The sequence below is a fragment of the Carcharodon carcharias genome, chromosome 19 (assembly GCF_017639515.1).
Source record: "Carcharodon carcharias isolate sCarCar2 chromosome 19, sCarCar2.pri, whole genome shotgun sequence".
NCBI classification, from domain to species: Eukaryota; Metazoa; Chordata; class Chondrichthyes; order Lamniformes; family Lamnidae; genus Carcharodon; species Carcharodon carcharias.
This window is the reverse complement of record NC_054485.1, coordinates 37,743,355-37,756,040: the sequence shown is the minus strand read 5'-3', so window position 1 is coordinate 37,756,040 and position 12,686 is coordinate 37,743,355. Positions and strand designations below refer to the sequence as shown.

The 12,686-nt window shown below is 41.2% G+C and overlaps 1 protein-coding gene across 5 annotated transcripts in view; it reads right to left on the bottom strand.

The window, feature by feature from the left end:
• Positions 1-1,257: 1,257 nt before the first annotated feature.
• The window catches only part of fhl3a (four and a half LIM domains 3a), a 132,989-nt gene continuing 121,560 nt past the window's right edge, over positions 1,258-12,686 (bottom strand). For all 5 annotated transcript variants that reach the window (XM_041212508.1, XM_041212511.1, XM_041212507.1 and 2 more), the window contains exon 6: positions 1,258-6,452. In XM_041212508.1, the coding sequence (XP_041068442.1) occupies positions 6,301-6,452 (152 nt within the window). In that variant the 3' untranslated portion in view covers positions 1,258-6,300. The remainder of the gene's footprint in view (positions 6,453-12,686) is intronic.

Sequence of the window (12,686 nt, the reverse complement as noted above, 5' to 3'; positions counted from 1 at the left end):
GGCAAGCTGTGGCTTATTCTCACATCTGAACTATCCCCCGGCTGAGATTAATTAACCAAGCGCAAGGATTGAACCAAGGGCGTCCTGATGTTTATAGCTCAGGGCCCTAACAGGCAGTACACTTACTGATCAAACCATTAGGAGAGGAAGTGGGGAAGGAGCTCAAAATATTAATTTTTCCTATTTTGATAAGGCTTAGTCAATCATTTATATTACATAAGTCTAGTTTAACTCCAACCATATAAAAATTGTTAACATTAGACATGCATTTTTTTTAAATTCAAACTTCCAGAGTTGTTAAATTTTTACTAGGTCAATGTGACTTACTATAAAAGTGTAGGAACCAGCAGCACAATGACTGATATATGAATGAACATCAGACGCCACAGTGTAAAATTCTAAATTAAATCATCAATGTCAATTTTTAAGATCAAATACATATAAAACGCACAAATAACTGTTACACGTTCAGTTCTTATTTCTTCCTCTCGCTAAGTAGGAGCAATTCCAGGAACAACCCTGTAGTATTTCATCCAAATGGACATCCTAGTATGAACCCAGGCAATGATTGTTAGCATCTCAACTGAGACAAAAGCTTGTGTCTACACAGCATCTTCAACGTAGGGTGGGATCTTCCAGCCGCGCCCACCTCCAGGATCGTTTGGAGAAAGTCAATGAGAAGACACGGCTGGGCCCGAAAATTCCAGCCACAATAAGGCCCCAGGACACTTCACAGGAGTATTTATCAAACAAAATTCCTTACTGTGCTACATATGGAGATATATATAGGGTGATGTCCAAAAGCTTGACCAAGAGACAGGATTTAAAATGTGTCTTAAAGGAGGAGAGATAGAGAAGCAGAAAGGTTTAGGGATAGAATTCCAAAGCTCAGGGCCTTAGTAGCTGAAGGTACAGTCACCAATGCAAATTGGGGGTGCGCACGTGGCTGGAATAGGAAGAGTGCAGAGATCTCAGACAGCTGTAGGGGAGGAGAAGGACAATCTGTCCTCACTCTCCACATCTTCAGATGCATTTCTAGAGATGAGGAATTGGAACCTTTTCCAACCTTTCTGCCCAACCGGTAGGCATGGAGACCAATATCAGCAATGCTGATGTACTCAGCACAGGTCACAGATCAAACCTGGAGCTTATCATGTAGGTGCATATACCAACCGAGACACTAGGATAGGTGCCAACACAAAAATATTGAGAGTGTAACGCGTAAAAGTGAAGAGAGACATCGAAGTCAACAGAAGGTATGGTTTAATTTTTTTTTATTATGTAAGCATTTGGAGACACATAAATGAAAATGTAAGTAAGTCAGACAGGACAACTACACTAAGCAGACATTGCATGCTGCTGATCACAGCTCTCTTGTTAAACCATACACAATATACTCTGACTTACCAGCATCAAAGCTTTTACAATAGTGTTATAAATGAACTTTGCTTCAGTGATTAATAAAAAAACATGCATAACATTCTGTTATATGTAAACTCTTTCGTGTCATGTGGGACTGGCCCACCACTCCCAATAGTATTAGGTTACAAATCATGTACTAAAAACAAGAAAACATTTTTTAAAGAGAAACAAACAAAAAAAAACAATGCACACACCAACAAGGTTTGGCAATTTTACACATTTTTAGTGGTAACATTAAGGAAACTTTGATGGGTAGACAGGCTGGAATGTATGAACTGTTCTATGGCAACCATCACTAAGGCTGCATTGCTGGCAGATATTCCACAGGCAAGATTTTAGACACCCCAAGTAGCATAGTTTTGTATCTTGCGCTCTTCTCTCCGAATCTCTGTGCACACAGATCTTTCTTTCAATAATTCTATGTCCCGATTAACTTACTAACTGGAGCGAACAGTGTTGGTGGAGCTAGCTCTTACTAAAAGTAGTTGCTTTTAAGGGCATTCACTTGTGGAGTGCTGTAAGAATTCAGGTGGGATTGAGCCCACTGGATATCTATCACCTACAGGCAGATAACTAAAATACATTTATTTTAAAATTAAAGGTGCTAACCTTACATCTGTTGTGTAAATGAATATGAATACAGTTTATTGTCAGATTCCTGTTTTGAGATGCCTCCTCAGTGCAGTAATGCAATCAGCTGATCTAAGGTACCATGCACATTGATAATGCTCAACTAATTACATCACAGCCAACCATGATCCTCTCCTCATCTGGTACTCCCAATAGCAGTCACAACATAGTAATTAGGAATAGGATCACAGGCCAATTATTTCCTCCCTAGTTTAGCAGTGCTGAGGGTAACTGTGATCAGCTACCAAAATAGTTCTGGATCTGTATAGCTCTGAGACAGCAAGGTGATCTTTGCACCATTTGAGCAGTCACTTGTATTTTCTATACAATGAAAGGTACTGGATTATCAATTATTTCATGGTTTTTGCAGCAATTCAGTGCCATTTCATTACCCAGCCATTCCTTACAGCAATGTCAATAGAATGCTCACACTGAAGACCATTCTACAAATACCAACAGCACCATACAGATAGATCAACCTTTAGCACCATCAACCAACTATGCTAACTCCTGCCACTCCCTCATCTCTCCCAGATACAGTATACCACCTCAGAAGAGGAAGCTCCATCCAATAGCTCTTCACTCAAAGCCGGAACCCTCACTAGATTCACAGCTAGTCCTAGAATTCAAAGCCGAGTCCACGTTATTTGAGCCTGTTGTGATATGGTGCCCATCCCATTGCTACCACAAGGTGCTTAGCCATTGTACAGAATGTCAAATTGGGAGCTATTATGCTTCGGAAGTGGTTGTGATATCCTTTAACAACAAAATTGTAATGGTAAATATTATGATGATATGTGATATATTCTAACTGTAGCTGTACATGTGAACAACATGCCATAAACCTCTGAATCAGAATCTGCATGCATTTGAAAATCTACCAGCTCTAATCCATCTGTCGTAAACAGGGCTTCATATTTACAGTAAGGTTTTAGACTGAAGCCAGTAACACAGCAGGAATGTTTGTATTTGCAATCCTTTAATCCACCACTTTTCAACAATTGAAACGTAACTTAATCATTGACTTTACAGAATGGACTTTCACCAAAATTTAATAGCTTATCTTGTATAAGTGAAGTACTAATCCTCAATGTGCTCAGTAAATAGAGATTCAAAATGGGCAGCGGAACAAATACTGTGACTAAAATAAATGGAAAAAACTCGAGCTTTTGTTTGCAAATGGTATCTTTGGAATTACTGACAAAACACAGCTGAACCATAAATTGTATTGCATGACTCTGCTCATATTCCAGTTCTGCTTGTAGTGATTTCCAAATGCATCTTATTTAAGTCAGTCAAATGTAACATTTTAATGAGACTCATTGGTAACAACATTTTTGATCAACTCAAAGTAAATGTTACTCTTATGTTGCACCCTATCTCTGTCAGTCTATAATCAAGACATCTATGGGAAAACGTGACTGTTTCTATTTCAATGTTGGGTGAGATGCAAAATTCCAAATGGAGTTTATAATCTCAACTTTGAATCTCATCCAAACAGACTGAGGTTTTCCAAATAAGGTGTAAAATACCCTCTGTCTCTTTTACCTGTTACTTGGTCTATTTGTCTGACCAATGCAACGGCAAGTGCAACCATGCGTTTCTGACCTGTTTGAAGCCATTGAGCCATTTTATGTCCCTCATTCAATAATGGTGAACTCTGTCTGAGATCAGATGCATTTTCTGTAAATACTGATAGGTGTGACAGGCTCAGTTTTCCATTTCAGTTTTTACAGGAAGCTCAAATTAGTAGGCTCATTGTTAGCATAAGTGCGGCATAGTGGATGGCGGTGTTCCACTTGAGCAGCCATTTCAATACCACAACCGGAATTAGGGAAGGGATCAAGTGAGCAAAGGTCAAGTGACTCATTAATTGATCCTTGCAACCGGGAAACTGCGCAATTAAATTGGGCAACTTGTCTTATACAAACAAAGAATCGTTCTCACCCACTACACAGCAATTTATTAGTGTCTTTTACTGCAGTTCCAATCTATTCTGCACCATTCTAATGGGGTCCACAGACAGAACAACATAAAATGGTGACTTATAAGTGAATGAGTAATGTGGAATCTGGTTGATCTATGGTTAATTAACTGTCTGCCTGATTCTGAAAACCTGCTTAATGATTTATCAGGTCAGATAACAGGTCAGATGTGATGCAGTGGCCCTGATGTCAAGGGGTACAATAGACAGTGGAGCTAACTGCTCTATTTGATGAATAACAGATATAATCTCATGCTTTGTTGTACCATAGCAGAAGAATTAAGATTGTCCTTCTCAGAACATAGGTTTCGAAAAGAAGGCCACTTTAGTCATCTGCTCTCATTTTTTCAGAATACCAACCCTATTATTTTTCTTCTGGCAACAGCTAATTGTTTCTTAAACCAATCTATGTTAGATGTCCAGCAAGCTCCTGACAACTCATTGCAAATGATCTGTTGAGTAAATTCAAACAACTGGAAAGGATTCAAAAACAAAATACTGCAGATATCCTGACATGAGGGGCTAGAAAAAGGCTGTTAAAGAAGACGCCAGAATTTTTTCCACTGAAAACATTTGTGTGAACCAAGATCATTTCCAGGATCTCACCTCACTCGTGTCAGCAGTGCACCTTCCAGCGCAAACTTCCCAGAGGCGTCCAATTAGGAAACTTCCTCCGGGAGTGCCATCCAATTAGGAACAGAGGGTGGACATTGGATACGGGAAGGACAATCAGAGCGGTTGAAGGGAAGGGTGGTCGACAGCCCCACTCAGAATAGTGTGCACTGAGGTAAACTGAGCAACTACAAGAAGGGGATGCACTGCTAATAGTGGAACCAGTAGACCAATCCCAATACCCAGAACTATCAGGTGGATCCATCTACAGGAGAAACTCTTCCACTTGAAAGCATTTGTCTGTGGATACGCTGAGGAGAACCTACGTGCTTACTAAAAGGTCGCTCTGAAATAATCATTCCATGGTGCTCTGACCTTTACACTGCTCTTGCCTCCTGCGAAGAAAAGAGCTGCTGACACAGCAGGCATCCCGTGAATCTCTGGCAAATGGTTATTGCCCATGGAAAATGCCAGTTAATTCACAGAATCACAGAATAATTGGTGTTATAATGGTCTTGATTTGCTTCCCTGTGCAGCTAGGCGGGTTGCCGTCTGGGGAAGCAGCACCCCCTTGAAAAAGGAAGCCAAAGGCAAGTTATCAGAGGAGCTGACACAACACACCTTTTCAAGATTTTCCCATTCTCCTCCCACCTCTGAGAGGCTGGGAAAATTACCCCCACCATCCCCTCCGTCTCCGTCCTCAATAACTCTGAAGTACTCATTTCACCTTTACTCTTCTGAGAATGGTGTTTCATACTGTAACTGGTTTTGGTGGACTTTGAGTATCTCACCAAATTACCATTCTTCATGTGTGACCATAGACCATGAATATTAAGGGAGTGCGGGGATGAACGCTGAGCCAAATTCTGTCCTCTGCTGATATCCACAAACATGTACTTCCACAAGGAACCACTAGATAGTAATCAATAGCAAGGATCCTAGCGCTCATTTTCTACCCCCTAGTCCACTAGTTATAGTATCTTAACCTGATTGAGATCAGGAAATTCAGCACAGTCCAGGAATCAAACCTGGATCCTTCAGGTCTGAATGGTTCAGTTTCATCCAAGCTTGAGCAGGGATGTGAAATAAGTGGGATTGGATCGGCCGCATATTATACATCAGCCTGATCTACCTTTTCACTGAAGCCAGTAGAGAAGGCAAAACCAGGCAAAGGTACAATGCATAAAGTGTATAATGGGCAGCTGATCTTGGGCCATTTATACCCTCACTCAAGTTGAATTTTAGTCCCCATGCATCTAGTTACTGAACCGTCAGGAAAGTTATGCTGTTACTGAGTTATTTTTAGCTGTGTTACATGAATGTTTGAGTTAATTCTATTGATTAAATAATAACAATTTGCCACTTTAATGTCCCAATTGATGAGAATGGGATAAAGAATAACTTTGCTGTTGTTCATCTTCTCAAGAGAGTTGCTGAGCATCACTGATAAGGTAGGGAGAAAGCAGGGAGAGGAAGTAACCTTTTAAATCTTTATTGTACAAGTTTATCCATATGCAAAATGGCACTAGGAAAGTGTGAAAGGAAAGATTTTCTCCAAGACACAAACTGTGCTTTCAAAGGCCTAATGCTGCACTGGTGCAATTTGTGTGTAGAAAAATATATGAAGAGTAGAACTGGGGTCAGCAATCAATTCATAAGTCACTGTTACATTCACGACAAAGAATGTCATCCTTCTCAGGGAAAAATCCCTTTCCAACCAGCGAGGCCGAACATCGCGAGCAGGTGAAGCAGCTCTGGTGCCACTGGCGATCTTCAAAGGAAATGTATTTGCCACCTCCAAAACCTTTAGGGAAAAGAAAAGAAGGTTTTAGAAACAGTTACCCAATAACATTGTGTGCTCCAGCTTTCAATTGACTTGTTTGAAGTAGAAAGGCAAGCTCAGCACTTGCAGGGCCAGGTGCAGCAAGTCTGTGCAACCCGATGACTTGCTCGTGTTTGAAACTTCTTATGGGAGAGATTGAAAAGCAGAAATGCCAACTTCACCATTGCTTCCTGCAGCATTACCATGACTACAAAAGTAGCTGCCAACTACTTTGGTCCATACTGGCCATGACAAACTCATTCTGCCAAACAAATTGTGGGATATTAAACTAAAGGATACACAGGAATGAGGGGTTGGATGGCCTCCTGAATTAAGTGGCTAACTTTCTCCCCCGAGCCAAGCACCCCATCCCCAGGCTTCTCTCTTAAAGAGATAGGCTCGAAATGCATGGGTGCTGATATCTATCAGGTTATCTTGTCCAGACAGCCTTTCCTCATGTGAGCCTTGTTAGCAAGTACCAGGAGAAATTCTACCAGGGGGCCTGTGGAACAAGATGAGGGGCTAATCACATTCGAGGCCAAAGCTTAAAAGTGTCACTTTGCAGCAGGGATTGGTGAAGATCAGTCAGCAAGAACCATGGCTAATTATCTTTTACTCTTGTCTGAGAGCATTAATGCCAATTATGATGTCCTTTCTCCTACCCTGGCTGTGTTTAGCCAACTCACCTCAGCCTGCTGAATGACCTTGTGATCTTTTTAGCCACACTAGCTGTTATATTTACTTAATTTGAGGTTTCCTTTTTAGTTTCACTATTTTTCTGCCAGAGAATGTCAAGCTTCGGTTGAAGAAAGTATTGAAATCAGCCAACTCGCAAAATTTGAAGATCAATTTTTGGATCTTCAAGTATTTGTTCAATTCATCCTTTGAGGGAGTTTCAATTTTGATGCAGCGCTTATTCCCACTTTTCTTTAATATTTCAAACGTAAAAGCTTTTTCTACCTCACCATATTCCCAGCAGTGACTATGTACAACTATGTCAGACAGTGCGTAGTTAAAAATCAGTTGAATAGATGCCTACGCTCAGCTAGACGTACTAGGATACATTATAAAGTAGGCTGCCTATTTAAACAATAATTCATTTGTCTCACACAACTGCAAATCACAGGGCTACCTAGATATCCAATGAAAGATTTCTTAGTAGCCCCACAAATAACTGCACACACTAGCGCTGTTGTCATTAATCAAAGAGTCATAAATTAGGAAATAGATTATTTTATAAGGCTTTGTATTTGCGGATCAAAAGGCCCTGTAAAGTGGCTCGTCAGCATTCCAGCACTCATTGCTGATGCCATTACTGTCCTTAAGAGCTCTTTATTATTATTAATTTAAGAGATACTGCTGTGTATACCTTACGACATTATCACAAAATATTTGATCTCTCAGAGGCTTTCCTTCAAAGCTTTAACTCCAATGTTTTGGCACTGCACTAAGAAAAACATTGGGATATTTATCTTTCTGATTTCTGCCACATGAAATCCTTTTAAGTATGACAGAAGTGTTTCTGATATTCCTGTGAATATGGTAGAATATGCCTGGAGGTGCAGTTTATGACAGTGGTGAACCTTTTGTCTCAGTTGGGAGTCTTTTTTCACAAAAAAAAATCAAATAACAGAAAGACAGCTTTCTAAGGCAAAGGATTAGTGGAATCTTTAAAAATTGCAACTCGCAAAAGGCCAGTGTATATGAGAAGTTACAGATTGAAACATTAAAGCAACAAAATATGATCGTTTTCGCTCTTGCAGAAGTTTTTTAAAGCTCCCAACTACTTGAGTTTTATCTTCCAGTCATGAATTCCAGGCCTCAGGCTTCTCCGTGGCTGACCAAAGGGTATTCATCTGCCAGGTGAATTGGCCCTCCTGGTTTCTTTTCCCACCCCAGAGATGGGCTGGAGTGACATGAACTCAAGTATACAAACGCAGCTCAGTGCCCCAAGCTGTGAGCACAGCCAAGTTCAAATGTTGTGCGTGGCTGGGTTTCAAACGTGGGCCTGCATACTGAGAGGTTTCGGATTGGGTGCTGCAGTGGATTCCAATGGAATGAAAGTCTCCTCAGGACCCTAAAGAAAGTGACTACCCAGGACAAGCTGGTCAATCAGGATCATGCCTCGGAAATGCAAATGTCACACTGGTACAGTGGATGCTGGTTTCGTTGTGGTTAGGGTACAATGTAGCAGAATGAGCAAATTGTTCCATTGATATACCTCATTTGGACAAGCACAAAAAATGATCAGTTTAAGAAACTGGTCTCTCCTGATTGCAGGTCTCACCCTTTACAGTTAAAAACCATTGGGCTGCTGTCAGAATATGACATTTTAATTATTTTCTACAGACTTCAGTACGCAGAAGTGAAATATTTCATGTACAAGCTGTCATGGAGATGAGTTACTGGCCAATCCATAATAACTGGACCCTCCACAGAAATGAAATACAGGTTAGAATGCAAGCATGCAAAGCGGAGGTGCCCAATACTCGGCTGATATCCAGTGCCTGACATGCAAAACAATTCAAATTAATCTCAAATTGAGAAAAAACAGAGTAAAAGGATGATGCAATGTCTGGCTGGAGGATGGGTTTTATTTGAGACTGTCGGCATTACCTAAAACAGCACAACACTCAGTTTAAAGCAGACAAGGTCATTTTATATCAGGTCAGAATTTGCTAACAGCCTGTGCAATCTCATAATTTTGGTGGCCGGTGACGTAGTGGGATTTACATAGAAATTACAGCTCTGAAAGAGCCCAACCACTTCATATTGGTGTTAATCTTCCACAAGAGCAGTCGCCCTAATCTCATGCATTTGCACTGTTCTCACTTCACTTTATCCTCCTTTCCTTCAACCACCTATCTAACCAATTCTTCAATATTAGCCTGATCTCTGCTGAAATCATAAACTCTGACTGTGTATTTGTACAGCTTCACAGTCCTGTGTAAAAATGTTTCTCCAGCTCTATCCCATCTTTACATTTAATTTTATATCATGTCCCTACATTCTAGACTCCTAAATCACTAGAAACATGTTTCTTTCAACTCTGTTACACTTCTTCAAAATCTTAAGCACACAATGTTTGTTCCAATAAAAATAGCCCCAATTTTCAGCACCTTCTTCATAATTATATTTCCTTATACCAGGGAGTATTTTAGAGAATCTGCACTGTACCCTCTCTAAAACCTTGATATCCTTCCAATGTGTGGAGCTGAAGATTGCACACAATATCCCAAAAGTGGTCTTATTAATGTTTTGTATAGAATTGCCATTACATCTCAACGTTTATTATCTTTGCTTCTTGCAATAAAGCCCAACATTCCTTTAGCTTGCTTTTATATAAATGGCCTTATCCATATCAGGTGCAGTTTTTAGAGTCTCTTGAACGTGAACCCCCCTTCTCTGCCATCCTTCTGTTCTTTCACATCACCCAACTTTCCCCTTCAAATCTTGCTTATGGTTTTTGAACAAAAATGCACCACCTCACTCTTACATTACATCACCTTGAACAACCCCTTACAGTTTCCTTTGCTCTTTAGAATCAATTTACTTTGTCTCCCAGTTTAGTACTTTAAACAAATTTGGTCACCACTCCAAGTAGCCATGTACCAAAATTGTACAGTGAGTAGTGAAGTGACTCCAGAGCAGCAACATGTGGGACACTGTCACCCACTTCCAACCACTACATCCTTAACTTCTAATCAGTTTTCTTCCTATTTGTTAATCCGGTTTAGTCTCTTTCCCCTGATTCCATGCCCCTTAAACTTCTCCAATTTTCTCCTGGTCATATCGGGTTAAAGGCTTTCTGAAAGCCCAAGAGCACCACATATTACTGCATTTCCCCAAACCACTATATTCAGGCACTTCTGCAAACTTGACCAAGTATGATCTGCCTTCCTGGAATCCATGTTGGTTCTAAATGCTTCCCCTATCTTGATATGTAGTAATTTCATCTTTAATTAAAGATTACGAAAAGCTCCCGAACAAAGATGTTAAACTTACAACCTTACAACCACACCCCCCCCCCCCACCTCTCTGTCTCTCTATCTCTCCGCCCCCCACACACACACCTTAAACCAGCTTATATTTCAAATCTTTCTTGGACTCGAACTCAAGTTCTGTCGAAGGGTCATGGTGACTCGAAACGTCAACTCTTTTCTTCTCCGCCGATGCTGCCAGACCTGCTGAGTTTTTCCAGGTAATTCTGTTTTTGTTAAAGTTTGTTAAACTAACTTGCCTGTGCTTATTTCAGTTAGCTCTGCTACCCTTTGTGAAACTGCGTTACATTGGCTGCTTTCCAGACGTCCACCACATATCCCCTCACAATAGGCCCCTAAAATACCAATTTGAGCCTTCACTATTTCTTCCCTTATTTCACACACAGGATCCTTGGATGTATCCAGTCTGGTCCCAGTACTTTTGTTCTCTTTGAGCTGAACTAATTCCGAAAAACACTTTGCATTTATTTTACCTTTTGTCCAATATTGGTTTATTTTGTAAATGCTGCACCCACTGCCTCCCAAACTGGGCATGCTTTTGGTAGAAAGAGCTAGCCCACCACCTTCCCATAGCCCACCACCTTCCCACCCACCCCTGATCTTCTTCCCATAATACAGTGGACAAGTGAGGCTCCTGCTTGCAGGTCTTGAGACCCTTAACTGCCCAATTAAGGGTTTGTTAAGTGTCTAATTCTACCTCTGCTGCCATATTATGGTTGGCAGTGAAAGGTGGAAAACAACAACTTCCTGATGAAAAAAATGGGAAGGAAGGGGGTACCCTCATTTGCGGGGTGCCCTGGGCACATTGCACCCCACAAATATGGTAATCACCCTTTTGTACCTCCCAACCTGGCCTCCAAAACATGGCCCCCTCACCCCCTTCCCAAGGATGCCCAATCCCTCCCAGCCCACAAATCCCAGACTTTCCTTAGTGTGGTGTCTATGTTGCCTTTGTGGACCTGCTGGCAGTCCCAGCAGCACCCACTACTGAGTTCTGGTACTGCTGGGGCTGCAAGAGCTGCTGGCTAATCAGATCGCCCAACAGCTTTTGAGGCAGGACTTCAGCTCCTCACGGGGCTCGTTAATATTGCCTGATGGGCATTATCATTGGGCGGCTTTTTTAAAAAGTCAGTCAGTTCATGGTCAACTTTTCTAACTGTGGGGGAGGCGGCGACCAATACGACCCCTCGCACCACCCCCCAAATCCCACCCCCCCACCCCATCAAATTCACCCCATGCTGACTGCTACTTCATACCAAGGACTCTGTGGTTTTATGACCTACAATATTAAATGGATTATCCAACGTATGCAGTAAGCTCCCTTTTCCAGGACAGTTTGACCATCCTGGTGTTAAATTCCTACTTTTGCATCTGGACCAATCTGCAGGCTCTGCTTGGAATGAGTAAACAGGTCACTGGTCTTTGGGTGAGAATCAACTGTAAATCCACACCTCTGGTGTAAGCAGGTCTCCAACTATCAGCAGCCTCATGTCCAAGAGGCTCTGATATACAACATTATTTAAAGTGTTAACATTATTTTCATAAAACAAACTTTAGACCACAGGCAATGCAGTAATTCTAAAGCCATTCTAATCCATTACTTTCCTACAATTCCATTTCAGAGTTGCAAGAGCTTGTACTTGTTCACTATCAGATATCCCATAAGGGTTTGTGGAGGGATCCCATACTTCCAACAGTGATGCTGCACTCAAAGGGACCTTGTGCATGAGCTAAGCCTCCAAGATTGTAACCATGATTCTTCATGTTGTGATCTAAGTGAGTGTAAGCTCCCCAATGGGATTGTGGAATTAGCTATCCAGTTCTGGCCAGGAATGGATTATCCTACATTACAACACCGACTGCATTTCTTAACTCCATAATTGGTTAAGAAGCACTTTGGGACTCTCCTTCAAACCTATTTCTTTGGTCAAGCTTTTGGTCATCTGCCCAAATAACTCCGTATGTGGCTCAGTATCAAATATGAGTGCCTTGGGATGTTGTATTATGTTGAAGGTGCAATATATATGCTATCTGTTAATACTGTCCTTGTGAAAAGCACAATATAAAAGCAATTTGCATTTATATAGCACTTTTCCTGAACTCAGAACATCTCAAAGCACTTTGGCCCAAATCTTCCGGTTTCAGGATCTTCGGACTAACCCCCCAAGATGCATGTCGAGACCACGTGGATGTCCTAATGCACTGATTCCATAGG